At 41.0% G+C, this 17,076-nt stretch overlaps 1 protein-coding gene across 2 annotated transcripts in view; it reads left to right on the top strand.

Annotated features, from left to right (window-relative positions):
- The window catches only part of PIGN (phosphatidylinositol glycan anchor biosynthesis class N), a 70,705-nt gene that overhangs the window by 38,926 nt on the left and 14,703 nt on the right, over positions 1-17,076 (top strand). Inside the window, exons 21-26 of one of the 2 annotated variants that reach the window (XM_070747131.1) lie at positions 1,776-1,878; positions 5,363-5,465; positions 8,548-8,634; positions 11,563-11,618; positions 13,501-13,576; positions 15,902-15,975. In XM_070747131.1, the coding sequence (XP_070603232.1) occupies positions 1,776-1,878; positions 5,363-5,465; positions 8,548-8,634; positions 11,563-11,618; positions 13,501-13,576; positions 15,902-15,975 (499 nt within the window). The remainder of the gene's footprint in view (positions 1-1,775; positions 1,879-5,362; positions 5,466-8,547; positions 8,635-11,562; positions 11,619-13,500; positions 13,577-15,901; positions 15,976-17,076) is intronic. The other variant, XM_070747132.1, reaches the window with a different exon arrangement.

Genomic DNA, 17,076 nt, shown 5'->3' with positions numbered 1-17,076 from the left:
ATTTTAAAGGAAATGTTTTTTTTTTAATTAAAACTTTGGGCCAGCCACTCAGTCTCAGCCTGCTTTATCTCACTGGGTGATTTTGTGAGGAAAAACAGAAGAGGGAATGCTATATATCCTGAAGAAAGTAGATAACAAACCTAAGAAAATGTAATAGTCGCTCTGTTTTTGTAACTAAGGCTTGAGAAATAATTAATCAGCAATGGAGTGAACTCTTTGACATCTGATTCTTTCCAGTTGCACAATCTTAGTCTTTTGATGTCAGGAACCTCCCATCACCTGACTGCTTTGATCTGGGTTCTTTCCCATCTCCCTTCGAATATTGATCTTGCATACAAGGCTTGGTGGAAACCTGATCAGATATTCTTGGTGCTATGTGCCAAAGAGGAATACAGATCTATGGCTCTGTACTTCCGTCACTTATCAGCTGATGCGTGGGAAAACAATATAAGCTCCAAGCGCTAAAACAGAAGTTTCCAGTTCACTTTGCTATCCCTTCACCCTGCTCTTTGTTTCCTTTCCATGCTACTTAGAAGAGGCAGGTGTCCTACATCTCTAGATCATTCATTCATGACTCCTCTTTTTAAAAATCTTCTAAGTTGCCACTTTTTCTGGGCTTTGTCCAGCATTAGAGGTTTGAAGCATGTATTGCAAGCCCTCTGTATTTTGATTTTCCAAACTGCCCGATGCAAATGCCACTTAAAAAGAGGAAAAAAATATCGAACACAAATTAACATCCTCCTCCATGATTGAAATTCAGAATGGCTGTATTCACTGCCCTTCTTCGTTTGTGCTCAGGACGAACTCTTTATTATTATTTATTTATTTATTATTATTTTATTAGATTTGTATGCTGCCCCTCTCCGTAGACTCGGGGCGGCTCACAACACAATAAAAACAGTTTATAACAAATCTAATAATTTACAATATAAAATATTTAAAAAAAAACATTATCAAACAGACATACACACAAGCATACCATACATAAATTGTATAGGCCCGGGGGAGATATCTCAGTTCCCCCATGCCTGACGACAAAGGTGGGTTTTAAGGAGTTTGCGAAAGGCGAGGAGGGTAGGGGCAGTTCTAATCTCTGGGGGGAGCTGGTTCCAGAGAGTCGGGGCCGCCACAGAGAAGGCTCTTCCCCTGGGGCCCACCAACCGACATTGTTTAGTTGACGGGACCCAGAGAAGGCCCACTCTGTGGGACCTAATCAGTCATTGGGATTCGTGCGGCAGAAGGCAGTCTCGGAGATATTCTGGTCCGATGCCATGAAGGGCTTTAAAGGTCATAACCAACACTTTGAATTGTGACCGGAAACTAATCGGCAACCAATGCAGACTGCGGAGTGTTGGTGTAACATGGGCATACCTGGGGAAACCCATGATTGCTCTCACAGCTGCATTCTGCACGATCTGAAGTTTCCGAACACTTTTCAAAGGTAGCCCCATGTAGAGAGCATTACAGTAGTCAAACCTCGAGGTGATGAGGGCATGAGTGACTGTGAGTAGTGAGTCCCGGTCCAAATAGGGCCGCAACAGGTGCACCAGGCGAACCTGGGCAAACGCCCCCCTTTGCAATGCAGTTTCATCCAAAAGGTATAGAAAGTGGGTTTCTTCTCGCTCTTCTGTTTTAGTCCCATAATTTACAGGAATGCAAATGCAAACTAACCAATAGTTTAGAGATAATCTATGGCTTCCAAGTTTAGGGTGCTATTAAAGAGATACTAAACTACAGTATTTTTCTTTTGACAGATAATGTTTTATTTCTTACAGTTTCATCCTTGATAGTGCCACTCCTGAGCCCAACTTTTCTGTTGCTGAGGCTGCTGAGCATACTTCTTTCCCTGATGTCAACTTATCTTCTTCTTAGCACCGGGTATTTATTTCTCCTTTTTTTTCTATAAAAGATAAAATTGCCCTTGAATTGAGTTTGAGTCCTGATGATTCTATGCAACAGGTGGCAGCACTTTATTTGAACTCCGAAGCTAAGCTGATTAAGGCTTGGTTAATATTTGGATGAAAGCCCAGCAAGATTTCTAGGCCTCTTGGGTAGACTGGGAAATAAGAAAATTGTCTTCAGAGAAGGCAATGGCAAATTGCTTTCATAATGTTGCAAAATGAACTACATGGATTTGGTAGTATGATGGCTGGGAATCTAGTTTGACTCAAGATAATCGTTACTTGTACTGTATTCTGTATGTATAGATTTGCTTTGAGTTTGGGGAAGGTTATGCAGTTGTGAGAATTTATCGAAAATTGTTACATTTGTGCAGATATATTAATTTCATTTATCCTATAAGATAAAAAGTTGAAAGTATGGCACATTTTCATTTTCATACTCAGAAATAACTCAAATTCCTTAGGAGTACCATGTCTTCCAATTACTTTAAATATATTTTTTTTCCTTTCAGAACAGTTACTAGCTTTCGCTATACTTCCTCAGTTATTATTCTCCAATAGTCCAGGAATGGGTTGCTATAGTCTGATCTGCCTAGTTATGGAATCCATATTTTTAGGCCACTTCTCCATGTCTCTCTGCGCATGTCCCAGTTTCCGACTCAGTAAGATCTGAAACAGTTGTCTTTGCGAGATCTGTCTCTAGCAGCCTCCAGTGGTTCTTGCTGCTGTGTCAGCGGAAAAAAGACATCTCATTTCCACTCCCAGGTTAGGGTCCCTCTGGAAATCAGGAGGTGGATCTCCCCAGCTATTACCAAGGGGAGCTTCTTCTCAGAACTGGACCATGTGATCCTCACGTCTGATGCAAACCTCTTCAACTGGGGGGCTCACCTGGGCAGTCAGGTAGCACAAGGACATTGGTCAACGCAAGACCCCACCAATGGCATCAATTGGCTGGAGTTGCGGGCAGTCCACCTGGCTCTTTTGCACTTCCAGAACCAATTGCAGGGACGCCACATCCTCATTCAGACCGACAATGTCATGATAAAGGCCTATCTCAACTGGCAGGGCAGGAGTCAATCCAAGCACCTCATAACAGAGTACCAGCTGATAGGTCAATGGGAGGAAGAGTCTGTACTTTCCTTGACGATGGAGTACATCGCCGAGACACTAAACATGCAGGCAGACTATCGAACAGGACAACGGTGGACAATGCCGAGTGGTGTCTTCACCCATCCTTATTTTAGGACATATACCAAAGATTCAGGATTCTCCTGATGGATCTATTCACCTTGCATCTGAACATTCAGCTGCCTTGCTTTTTTTCCAGGGGTGGAGGGCACCAACGCTCTCAGATGTGGCCCCCTGGGCTCCTGTTTGTGTTCCCTCTTCTGCTAGTTCAAGGGTGATTCGGAAAGTCATCGCAAGAAGAGATCATCCTGGTGGCTCATCACTGGTCTCTCAGGCCGTATTTTGCGGATCTCATCATCCTCTCCAGCTGACCACCATGGGGAATTCATTCTCACCGGATCTCCCTCAACTGGGGATCCTGGACCATCCAGAGCTTCAGTGGCTCCAACTAGCTGCCTAGCATTTGAAGGGACCCATTTGAGAAAGAGAAATTACTCTGAGAAAGTCATCCAGACTATGCAGGCAGCCAGGAAACAATCCAGTATCAGGGTTTATAATGCCACCAGGGCAATCTTTGTCAAATGGTGTAGACCATTTTGCATTGACTCTGTCTCAGCCTCTGTTGCACAGGTTCTAGATCTCCTCTGGGATGGCCTAGACAGAGGTTTGGCTCATAGCACATTACGGTGGCAGGTCCCAACCTTGTCTACTGTGCTGGCTAGTGGAAGGAAAGTTCCTCTGTCATGCCATCCTGATGTTTGAATCTTTCTCAGAGGTGCCGCAACCTGTGTCCCCCACCGGTCCACAAGTACCCTACCTGGGATCTTTGAAGGGTATTTCAAGCCTAAACACAGCCTCCCTTTGAGCCTCTGTGGACTGCTAGCCTCAGGTACATGACTCTCAAGGTGACGTTCCTTGTCACCGTGGCATCCGCCTGATTATCTCTGAATTGGGGGCCTTATCCCTCAGAGCTGACCTCTGCATCTTTCACCAGCATAAGGTAACTCTAAGACTCCTCCTTCATTCCCAAGATCAACTCCCGCTTCCACCAGGCCCAGGAGTCCGTTCTGCCAAACTTCTGCCCTCGCCCTTCTCATGCCTTGGAGCCAAGGTGGCATAAACTGGATATATGGAGGGCCCTCAGAATTTATATCAAACGGACAGCGCCCACCAGAAGATCTGAGGCTCTCTTCCAACCCATGTTGATGGGGACTAAAAGTGTCATCCGCGACCATTGGTCGTTGGATCAAAGAATGCATCGCTAAAGCCTACGAAGCACAGTCTCTGCCAGTTCCCAGACATGTCACCATGCATTCCACAAGAAGCTACCACCACTGCATGGGCCACGCAGACCTCTCTTGAGGATATCTGAAGGTGGTCACTTAGGCCACTCCTCCCCTTTCATTAGACATTACAAGTTGGATGTCTTCGCCTCAGCTGAGGTTTCCTTTGGGAGGAGGGTTTTACAACAGCTCCACTTAGCTTTGGGAGCTCCAGACCCAACGGCTACATGCCCTTAGGGATACCAGGCTTTGGTATATCCTATTCCTGGACTATTTCACAATCATACTGGAGAAGGGGCGTTGGGCTTACCTGAACGCCTTCTCTCAGTTGGTTGAGGAATAGTCCAACCTTGCCCTACACAATGCTTGTAGGATCTGGAGCTGCTTTGTCTCTAACATTATACGCAAGCCTCTTTTTCAGGCATCACTTTGTAGAAAACTGGGACATATAATAATAATAATAATAATAATAATAATAATAATAATAATAATAATAATAATAATAATAGTTATTATTATTATTATTATTATTATTTATTGGATTTGTATGCTGCCCCTCTCCGCAGGCTCGGGGCAGCTAACAACAATAATAAACACAACATGTACAATCCAATAATAAAAACAACTAAAAACCCCTATTATAAAACCAAACATACACACAAACATACTAAGCATAACTTGTAATGGCCTAGGGAGAAGAGCTATCTCAACTACCCCATGCCTGGCAGTATAAATGAGTCTTGAGTAGTTTACGAAAGACAGGGAGGGTGGGGGCAGTTCTAATCTCCGGGGGGAGTTGGTTCCAGAGGGCCGGGGCCGCCACAGAGAAGGCATGGAGGAGTGGCCTAAAAATATGGACTCAGTAACTAGCAGATCAGACTGTAGCAACCCATTCCTGGACAATACTGCAAGCAACTGAGAAAAGGCATTTAAGTAAGCCCAACAGCCCTTTCTTATAAAGCAGCATGATTACGTGTAGATAGAAATAATGTCAGTAACTTAGATCATTTCCTTTATATTTACTTGCTGTCAAAATATGTGCTGATGTAGGTATGAAGCTCTTTTCCCTCTGGCGTTGGCTTTGTTGATGTTTGTGTGGATAGACATGGAGCAAGAAGCAATCCAGCAGTATGGAACTTCATTTAAACCTAAGGTAAATGACTCAGTACACACCTCGAGAAAAAATGCTACCAGCCTTTTCTCCCACCAGTTAAAATCCCAACTGACTCATGAGCCTGGGAATGTAGCCACAGAATCCCAACCACTTCAGTGCTCATATTTTTAAAACAGAATGCACACACAAGAGTGGTCCAGCGGTTTCATAGACACTCATTAGCTGTGGCCAAAGAGGTGCCAAGTTTTCCCAGAAGTGATGTGTATTCCAGTAGCTCAAATCTGACTAGTTATAGTCAGAGAAAACCAGAGCTAAGCAATCGGGTAACATTAGAATGTTTTGAAAATAGTCACAATCCCAGGACGTAAGCCTCGCCTTCATGAACTTATGGTGAACTCTACTTACCTTCCCTACCAATGCTTTTTTACCCTCTGCACATGCCCAGAAGGTTTTGCACATGCACAGAGGGTTAAAAGAAAATGGCAATGTTCGGGCAGGTGGGCGGAGCCTCGCGCTGCCGCCACTACCATTTCTCTGAACCACTGGCGGCCACCACTTCCAGTAAGCCAAACCGATTGCATTTCACCCCTGGAATTCTTTTGAAAAGCATCTGAAGACTGTCTTCAGATGGTCTGCTCCAGGCAGTATGTTTACATCCAGACTCTATTTTTATGTACTATGAACAGTAATGGTTGCAAGCCATTGTTTTTAATGAAATTATATTCACCAGATCTATTTATTTATTTATTTATTTATTTAATTGGATTTGTATGCTGCCCCTCTCTGAGGACTCGGGGCAGCTCACAGCATATATAAAAACAGAACAATAATGTAATCCAATTAATTCTACAATTTAAAAATTAACCAAACAATTAACTTATTAACCAAACATTCAGCAGTCATACTTAAGGCATTCAGTGGAGGGAAGTTGGCAATTTTGGGCCCACTCTTAGGGTTTAATGAATGATGATAACCAGGCGGGGGTTCCAACTTACTGCCCGCTACCCGTGCTGATGCGCGTGCATCCAGCGGGCATGTGCGCACATCGGAGCAAGATTTGGCTTCTGCGCATGCACAGGAAGCAAATCTTACAAGAAGACGCGTGGGTATGTGAGATTTTGGTGATTTTTGTTTGCTTATGCACATGCACGAAAGCAAGAAAATTTCCCCAAATCGCCAAAATCTCACACACGTGTGCGTTCTCTCACAAGATTTTGCTTCCTGCGGATGGGTAGAAGCCAAATCTCACTATGATGCGCGCACCCACCCGCTGGTCACATGGAGCTCCATTTCCACTACCAGGGCAGCACTCTTCCCCCCGCCATTCCAGTAGGAACTTAATACTGATGATAACTCTTGCAATCACTTACGGTTTGACCCTAATTTCATCCCCATCTTCCCCAGCCACCTTATTCTGGAAGTAAAACAAACAAGTAGTAGAGTGCTACACACAGGTTTCTATTTTCTTTTCCCAGTCCAAAGAATGATATAAATCAAGCCATTCTTCTCACGTCTCTAGTCCTGTCCATATGACATGGCTATTAAGCGAGCAAATGCAGTCTTAAGCTATATTGATGAAACAGTAGTATCCAAATCACAACAGGTGATATTATTGATGAACCAGTATGCTTCTGGGGTTGATACTTAATTTATAAGCTTAAGGATTGAATTGATTTTATACTTTTACAAAATGGACACTATATAAATAATTTTATTAGTTTGCTTTTTAAAGTTTATTTTAATTGCTATCTTTTTTATTTTTCTATATACCGCATATGTTGTGCACTTGTACACATTTCTGCACATCTTTTTCTGTGTTTAACTGTTAAAAAAATAAATTTTACTATTAAAAAAATAAACTGAAACATAGGAAAGTGACAGTTGATTTTACTATGCTGTGTGCATAAATCCTACACAGTATATACCATGCTGAATGCTTCAACACATTTCAGGACATCAGTAGATCTGAAGACATTCAAAAGAGGGAGATAAGACTTTGAGGGATTTCAAAGTCTACAGATTGCTTGGAAGAGCTGAATATGTTTAGAAAAAAAGCTATGATAGGCAACCTCAAATACATAGAAAGACATCATGTTGAAAGATGGAACAGCTTTATTTTATGCATGTGGCTATGTAGTTTAGAACTAGAATAATGAAAACTTGTTCCATAATAATCTGCTAATATCTGCCTCTTTATCAAAACAGAGAGGGCAGTGATGTATTAGCATAAAGTAGATTGCATTATGCATTGAAGATTCTATGTTAACCGGAAGTGTGCAAGATGCTTTTTAAAAGTCCTTTCTTTATCCCTGATTCTATTTATTTAAATCTCCGAATCCAGGGTATGTGAGAGCATGGGCAAAAGATGCTAAAAACTCATCCAAGCAAAACAAGTTTAACTTTCAGTATGGATTTGGCACTGCAAATATCTTTGTTCCATAAAGCTCTAGAGCAGTGATGGTGAACCTATGGCACATGTGCCACAGGTGGCACGCAGCGCCCTCTCTGTAGACATATGAGCTGTCACCCCAGTTCAGTCGTTGTATCGCTGCTGTGCATGCATGTGGTAGTGGGTGGGGCACATGCAGGGGTATGGTACATGCATGGGGCGCACACCGTGCATTGCATTCTAGGGGCTTGGACATGTGCTTTGGGCACTCGGTCCGGAAAAGGTTAGCCATCACTACTCTAGAGGATAGTGCTAGAAAGCAAAATCAACTTTTCTGGATTGGGAAAAAATGCCACTTTGTAGAACATTGGGGAAAAGAAAAACAAACAAACAAGAAAACCAATGGATAGGTCAGAGTATTATTCCCTTACTTAAGGCAACCAAAGTACTTGACCTGTTACCAATATTTGAAAAATAACTTCCTTGTAATAATGATTGAGCTATGACAAAGTTGCAGAAAAAGAGATTTTCTGGATTCTCTGAAAAATCACTCTTTAACTTCTCATTTGATCTTCGGGATATATGATGATGATGCTTGTCCATTGTTTTCGAAGAGGACCTTAACATCTTGGAGGGGATGTCAAGACTTCTATATCCGGGATATATGCTTTTAATGTGAATGCAGCCCTAACTGATACTATGTTACTGATTTCTCTTTTTCTGTTTTTGTAGTTTGATGCTCTCAGCTTTTCTTGCATTGTGGATACCCCCCAGGTTCGACCACTTCATGTGGATGACATTAGGAGGGCTTTTTTCTTTGTATCCTTTAACTTAGGAAAAAAGATATTCAGATAGAACACAGTGAAGATCATTTTTTAAAAAACTAGTTGCTTTTAGTAGGTTATTGCCTAAATGGTTTATTGTTTTAAAGGTTATTTTGATAGATGTATTTTAGGATAATTACTATCACAAAACAAACTGACAGTGGCATTTTGACTGTTTTCTACGTATTATCAGTCTATAGATTGGTTGCTTAGAAAATGTTAGCTACAATTAATTTCATATAGCTTCAAATATAAGAATGGAAAATTTTATTTTCCATGCATTTAGGTGTTTGTACTTAGAAGAATTAATCAGAAAACCTGTCTGCCTTTTAAATTCATTATTAGTTGTCCATAAACATTCTTGAAAATAGAACATTTAGACTAAGGTAATGAGTTCTTCAGGTTTAGCAATCTTAATTATTGTAAGATATTGTACCAGTTTAACAAACTTGAATATTGCAACAGAATATTCTGTTTTCACCATTTTGTACAGAATTTGATTTCAAATGAAATTCAGGATTTCTCATCTGAGGTAGAAGCGTTTTATACAGGTTTTGAGTAAACTTGCACATCTAGCAGGCTTGGTAAATTTATAGATTACAACAGGTATTTAAGTCACAAATCAGTTTATATTTATTTCATTACTTTTTTAATCAACAGTGATTTGAGGGCAGAAAAAAAAGAACAGAAAAACCAAGAATCAATCAATCAATTAAAAAACGAAACTACATATATATTATTCTAGATGTTTATATATTAAATTTTCAATACTTAGCAGCTTAGACATGTTTTGCTCATGAATTATTATGCAAGCTTTTAGGTTTCCAAGACTATCAGGTCATCTGACCACCAACCTTCCTGGTCTTCAATACTTCATTCTGGACATGACCTATTCTCCTTTGCTGAAACTACCTGATGGCCTTTGGTTTGGTTTTTCCTGTTTGACAGTGAAAGTGGAATGACTAGAATAGTCACTCGTTAAGAATCTTTGCATCCTGCAGCTACTATTAGTTCCATTGAACTTGCTTCAAATCATATGGACCTTGTAGAAAGTTAGCACCCGCCTAGAAGAATGAAATATTCTAGGAAATATTAAAAAGGCAGAATATTATATCTTGCTGGATGAGAAAAGGAGTAACATGCTCTCCGAAAGCGGCCTTCACCTTTGTTAATAGCCCCAGAAAGACAAACGACATCTTATCTACAACACAAAAGACCCTCAGCACCAGGGTGATGGGATTAAGACATGGTACTCAGGACATGGCAGGATTAGCCCTCTATCCATCTCACCACATGGCATTTGGGAAAAGGCTTAACCAAGCCTGAGATACAGACAGCCTACAAAGTTAGCTAAGGACACTCCCCCCCCCGCCCCATGAGAGTCTGATAGCCAATGGGATGCATTTCTCATACAGGAACAGGAAACTCTGAAGACAGGGCCCAAGACTAGGTATAAATCTCTCTCCCTCCCTCCTTCTGTTCCTCCCTCCCTCCCTCTCCTTCCCCCACCCATGCTCCTTTTTGCATGGACCTCAAGCCACACAGTCCTGCTGTTTACCATTAAACCATCTTCCCAAGTAGTCTCCATGTTTCCAGTGTCTCTATTCCCCACTTGGAACTGAACCCAAATGGACATTTGTTCCAACAGCCTAATACAGTGTTAAAATTTAGAAACAGGTGAGCTGAAATTGGTGCACCAGTTTTGCCGTGGACTGTAACTTCAGTCACCCAGAGAGAAATTGTTAGTAATTTAACATTGAGACAAATGTCTATTTAGATGGGCCCTCCAGGCACAAGAAATTTGAATTCTTCTTCCCTCCCCCTGTTCTTGCTATACATATAAATGAATGTCTCAATAATTATTTCATCTTAAGGAATGCAATATCTATGCAAAGTTAAAACAGGGGAGCTGTAGTGATTTGCTGTTTGTTCATATAGGTATATGGGTTGAGTAGCCTGCGGAAAGCTGGCTGGCATATTAATCTCACTAATAGTTGCAATTCTGGGTGGTGTCCTCAAATGAATATTGTAAGTCATAATTTTGAGTACATATACTGCACAAATGTATAGACTTGTTATTCAATCTGAGTATTGTATTGGCAGTTCTGTGTTAGCAAAAACTTCAGAAGAGACGGATTTAGGGGTAGTGATTTCTGACAGTCTCAAAATGGGTGAGCAGTGTGGTCGAGCGGTAGGAAAAGCAAGTAGGATGCTTGGCTGCATAGCTAGAGGTATAACAAGCAGGAAGAGAGAGATTGTGATCCCGCTATATAGTGCACTGGTGAGACCACATTTGGAATACTGTGTTCAGTTCTGGAGACCTCGCCTACAAAAAGATATTGACAGAATTGAAAGGGTGCAAAGAAGGGCTACAAAAATGGTGGAAGGTCTTAAGCATAAGACTTATCAGGAAAGACTTAATGAACTCAATCTGTATAGTCTGGAGGACAGAAGGAAAAGGGTGAGGGGGACAAGATTGAAACATTTAAATATGTTAAAGGGTTAAATAAGGTTCAGGAGGGAAGTATTTTTAATAGGAAAGTGAACACAAGAATAAGGGGACACAATCTGAAGTTAGTTGGGGGAAAGATCAAAAGCAACATGAGAAAATATTATTTTACTGAAAGAGTAGTAGATCCTTGGAACAAACATCCAGTAGATGTGGTTGGTAAATCCACAGTAACTGAATTTAAACATGCCTGGGATAAACATATATCCATCCTAAGATAAAATACAGGAAATAGTATAAGGGCAGACTAGATGGACCATGAGGTCTTTTTCTGCCGCCAGTCTTCTTCTATGTTTCTATGTTCCTGGATCAGTCAGGAGATTTTACCTTTTGTAAAAAACAACAACCCTGCAATAAACAATTATGCTTTGTTACCTTGTTGGCAATATTGCATTTTCCTCAACTCAAGCACAGGTTTTCTTCATAGTGACAGCTTTTTTTGGCACTGGAAATATAGCTTCTATTAACAGGTAAATGATCTAGGCTGGTGTTAAAAGCAGCTGTTGTAATCCCTCCATTGTTTCTGCTTGTTTCTACACTAAACAATTTAAGCAAATGCCTTCATAATTGCATATAATATTGCATACCTGGAATGTTTTATGTTTTGTATTAATCATGATAAGGGAAAAAGAATATGCAGGATCAGACATTTTCTCCACCCTTACAGAATTCCACCAGATATTTTCTTCCATTTGTAAAGTGGAGGGTAGCTGGTCTTCCTTTCATGCGATAGGAAAGCACGTTTAGGTGACAGAGAGAGTAAAATTTTCAGCTAAAACTTCCTGGTTTTTAATGGCAGGTTAGATGCTGGTAAAGTATATTTACCAACAATTTAAATCTGTCTGAAAGCCCTGTCCTGGCATACATTACCTTACTAAGGGAGAATTTTCATGTTCTCTTTTATTAGAATACTCTAATATTCCAACAATCTAGGATAGAGGGAGGGAAAATGAGTTGTGAATTGTAGGAGCTCTATCTTCCTAATTCAAAGCTCCAGTTGATAGTGCTTGCTATGTTTTCTCTGTTTTTAAATACTCGGGATAGAGTAGCTGTCAGCATTCCAACGAACATCCAAGTTTAAATCAGAGTCCAAGGCAAATACTTTATCAAAGTTCCAATTTATTCTTAGAGCCATCTTGGCACATCTCTGGGGAAACCTGGATCTGATTTCCTCAGGATTTCTACTTCCAGGTTACAGTTCATTCTCCTGTCCCACATCCACAAGTTTGTCATGTGGACCACTAATTTTCTGCCACCAGGTCCATACATGCCCATCTTTTTCTGGCCTGTTGCTGACAATGGATGGATGGATGGACGGACGGACGGACGGACAGACAGACAGACAGACAGACAGACAGATAGATCTGTTTATCAGGGGGCCTTATCTGTTTATTTATTACTTAGATTTGTATGCCGCCCCTCTCCGAAGACTCGGGGCGGCTAAAATTGTGTTAAAATTGCGGCTTTGTGTTAAGCAACAACTTTGGCAACAGATAAGGCCCCTGATAAACAGATCTATCTATAGTGTAGCAGTCATAATCGGAATTTGAAAATGTCATTTGTGCTCTTGATAAACAATTAAAACTGCTTATCAGATGCTCCTCCTTACAAAATATTTGCTTCTGCATAGGGTGGCAATCACAATCTCACACAGGAAAAATCTAGCTGGAGTGCTCTTTGTGGTGCTTATCCCACAAAGCACTCCTTTCCGCCACTCTCCCACCTAGGTTAGTCTTATCTTCTTGAAGCATTAATGGAGCACTTGGGTACAACCATCTGCTATGTGTGTTTTCTAAGATTCTTTGTGCTAAGACTTTCCCCCCCCTCCTGTGTTATTTTGGGAAATAAAAGTTTATGCTGGAAGCCGACAATCTGCCTTTATGAAAGAAACATGTACGTGGGTGTATAAATTCCAGTGGGCCAAAGCTTGGACACCAAATATGGTATTGTTGCCGATCATGGAGACCATGCTTTGAACCCTAAATATAATACTTTCCATGTGAAGAAAAAAAAAAGTAAAACCAGTAAGCTGGTTCCAATTAGCAGCCAATCATTACAAGGATTGGGTAATGTGCCAGGTGCTTTTGTGTATGTCACTTACTTACTTACAGATATAGGAGTGACTGATAGTTATCGGTGGAAAAGGAAATGATATAAAGAAATGCCAATGGGGTTTTAAAATTTTTTAAGTAACTGGTAGAAGGCTGTCACTTGTAGACTTGAAACACTAAAATTCAGCTGTAAATGTAAAAGCAGTCTAAACTGGCAGTGTATCTTGTTTGCTACATAATAGTTTGGCTACGAAAATGCATATTAATAATGTTTTGTTCTGTTCCCATTCTTAAACTCTAGCTTTGATCCAACTTCGGTATATTGCTTCTTGACTGTGTTCAGTCCTTTCCTGATGGGAAGCTTGCTATTGTGGAAGGTCAGTATTTCCCCCTTTAGAAAATATTATTTGTTGGACTAGAGCAGGGGTCGGCAACCCGCAGCTCTGGAGCTGCATATGGCTCTTTGGGGCCCCTGCTGTGGCTCCCTGTCCCACCACTGGCTGGCCCGCCTTCCTCTCCCTCACCTGGCCTGAGAAGGTAAGGGCGATGGTGAGAAGAGCCCTTCACTCCTCCACTCGAAATAGAATACCCTACAAGACTAGACTTTCAATCCTGGGCCTAGAAAGTTTAGAACTAAGATGCCTTAAACAAGATCTAAGTATTGCCCACAGGATCATATGCTGCAACGTCCTGCCTGTCGGCGACTACTTCAGCTTCAACCACAACAACACAAGAGCACACAACAGATTTAAACTTAATATTAACCGCTCCAAACTTGACTGTAAAAAATATGACTTCAGTAACCAAGTTGTCGAAGCGTGGAACTCATTACCGGACTCCATAGTGTCATCTCCAAACCCCCAACACTTTACCCTTAGATTATCTACAGTTGACCTATCCAGATTCCTAAGAGGTCAGTAAGGGGCGAGTACAAGTGCACTAGAGTGCCTTCCGTCCCCTGTCCTATTGCTCTATATCTCCTTTACCTTTCTTCTATTCCTATATCTCTTCTTCTATTCTTTCATTGATATGTTCTATTCCTATATCTTCTTTTCTATTATTTCTTAGATATATTTTACTATGAGTATCTCCTCTATAACCTTCATCATGTATTTTACTATGTGTATATAGATATATACCCACTAAAACCCTCATTGTGTATTGGACAAAATAAATATAAATAAATAAATAAATAAATAAATAAATAAATAAATAAAAAGTGGCCAAAGCTGAGTCTCTGGCCCTGGTTGAGGTATTGGTTGAGGAACGATCGCCAGCCCCCGGAGCAGGTTTTCCTTTGGGCGGCCCTTCTCCCGCTCTCGCAACTTTCTGGCTGGCTATGGCGGAACTAGGAGGGTGCACATATATGGGGAGACCCTCCTGGAAGCCGCAGAGCTGTGATAACTTCCTTCTGGAGGGTTCCCCCCATGGGAAGAGAAGGAGGGGAAGGAGGGTCATGGGGGCCTTAGTGCAGGAGCAAAGCATCCCTGTACCTGCTTTTGCACCACATTTACTTCGGGCTGGAACTTATGTCCTCCCCGCTTGGCCAAAGAATTGTGGAGGTTGGGTGGACATGGTAAGGCAATGGCTGGATCCCTAGGGCAGGAGAGAAGCCATGTCCAAAGACTCTCCATAACAGAGAAACCACCTGCCCTCTGCAGCCTCTCACTTCTAGTAGGAAGGTCCTCGCTTTTCCATGGCTTCCAGAAGGAGGGTCTCCCCACGCATGTACCCCCACCTGGCCATGAATGCCACTAGCAAAGATGTTTGAGAGGTTTATACCAAAATAGTGGAATCTGTACTACATGAATGTCAAAAAAGAAAATCAAAATTTTCTCTGCCACTTCAGGAAATGTAGTGTAATTTCCAGAGTAAATAAAATGAGGTGGTCCTTTATTTTGCCCAAGAAAAGAAAAAGCATGGAAGTCAAGAATACAATCTTTTAAATCTTATAGAAGAACGATAAGGTTGAATACCCTTATCAGGTCATACTTTCACAACTTCAGAGCTGGATCACTATGATGTGTTTAGATTCTGAATTTGAAAGACAACTATTGGGAGAACCTATTTTTTTAAAAAGCACTTGCAAATTAGGAACATAGCATTTTTGAAAAATACAGTCTAAAAACATTTTTAAAAACTTGGCTGCTTTATGATATATGCATTTCAACTCCCAGACACATCTATTTATTTAGGAATAAATAAATAAGTGACTTGTATCAATATAAAATAGATATGGTCAATCTTAAATTGTATTCTGGGGATTTGTTGTAGCAGAAGTTACCAAAGCTTCCACAATGAAAATAGTACTGGTGGTTGTTCTGGGGTGGGGGAATGTTTATCAATAGTGATTTTCCATATCACTAAACTGCTTCTCAGCATTTATGTCCTTGAAAATAGATAATTCATTTTTACAAAATGTCATTTTTTAGTCTGCGTATTCTAATAACCTTTTTAAAAGGTTTGACATAATGCAGAAGCCCATATTTGCCAGAACTGAAAATAATATTTAGTTTAAATTTAAACAACATTGAACTGTTTAAAAAGAATATATTGCAGTCTCTGCATTCAACCTGATAACCTTTGGGTTGTGCATAAATGGCACAAATCTCTGTTAGCAATGTTAATTTTGGCATCCTTTCTTTTTGTTTTGTTTTGTGGGAACCTGCCATCAGCTTAACAGAATTGTGTTTATTGAACAGATCGCAATCCCCTTTGTTCTGGTGTCATGTGCATTTGAAGCTATTCAAGTCACAACCCAGCTATCATCTAAAAGGTAGAGCTTTTTAGTTACTTTTTTTTCACTTGCTGAATCAGAAGATTCTTTGGGATTGATAATAGGGGGGAAATTAAACTGTGTGTAGGCTGCTGCTTTGTAAATTGCATCATTAGATTCAGTTCTCAGATTTTTCCTCCGTCAGAAAGTATTCAGTTTTTGTTAGATTTTTTTCTCCTTATGTGTGTCAATACACACATACACACGCACATACCAGTGAGGGGCCGCCCACCACCAGCGCTACCTGTATGTTCCCGGCAGTGGCCGTGGGTGCAGGCACGTGTTCAGTGTGGGTACACGCGCCCAATACAGGATTTGACTCCTGCGCATGTGCACAGCAGCAAAATCTCGTGTGAGGATGCTCACACGCATGAGATTTTGATGATTTTCACTGATTTCTCCGCACATGCGCAGAAGCAAAAAAAGTCCAAAGATCACAGAAATCTCATGCGTGTGAACATCCTCGCATTTGATTTCCGCTAATTTCGCTGATTTCTTTGTTTTCACACATGTTCAGCAGCAAACAAAGCCCCAAAATCACTGAAATCTCGGACATGCGAGCATCTTCACATGAGATCTCCATTTCCACTACCGGATTGCTGATCCTGACCGTTCGGATAGCAGCCCACCCCTGATGCATGCACATACTAAATTAAGATTTCAGTCTCTGCATAATGAACAAGGATTGATACCTTTTTTAGTTCTACTCAAATGCTAAAAATTCACACATAAACAGATTATTGGATGAAATGTTTTTTCCTTATCAAAGTAGGGTTTTAAAACATTCATGAGAGTTGAAATGCAGGCATTTGCGGGCAAGCATGCCCATTTACGAGGACGAAGTTTCGTATGATGGAGCCAAATTCATACAGAGGAAAATACTGGAATATCACCGTCCAGTTAACAGGCATCTTCTCATTCCTCCTTTCTAAAGACAGAGGGGGTAGTTTGAATGATTGAAGAAATTGCAGTGTGGCATACATGTACTTCCATGTGGAGAGGCTGCATCAATGATTTAAGTTACGTCTTGGAGAAGAAAAATGCAGATCAGCTCTCCCTCTGTGCAGTGGCTGTTCCTGCTGAGTAGGTAAATGTTTGAAC

Source organism: Erythrolamprus reginae, chromosome 3 (genome assembly GCF_031021105.1).
Source record: "Erythrolamprus reginae isolate rEryReg1 chromosome 3, rEryReg1.hap1, whole genome shotgun sequence".
Taxonomy (NCBI): Eukaryota; Metazoa; Chordata; class Lepidosauria; order Squamata; family Dipsadidae; genus Erythrolamprus; species Erythrolamprus reginae.
Note: the sequence above shows the minus strand (reverse complement) of the source record. Positions and strands in the feature narration are given on the sequence as shown.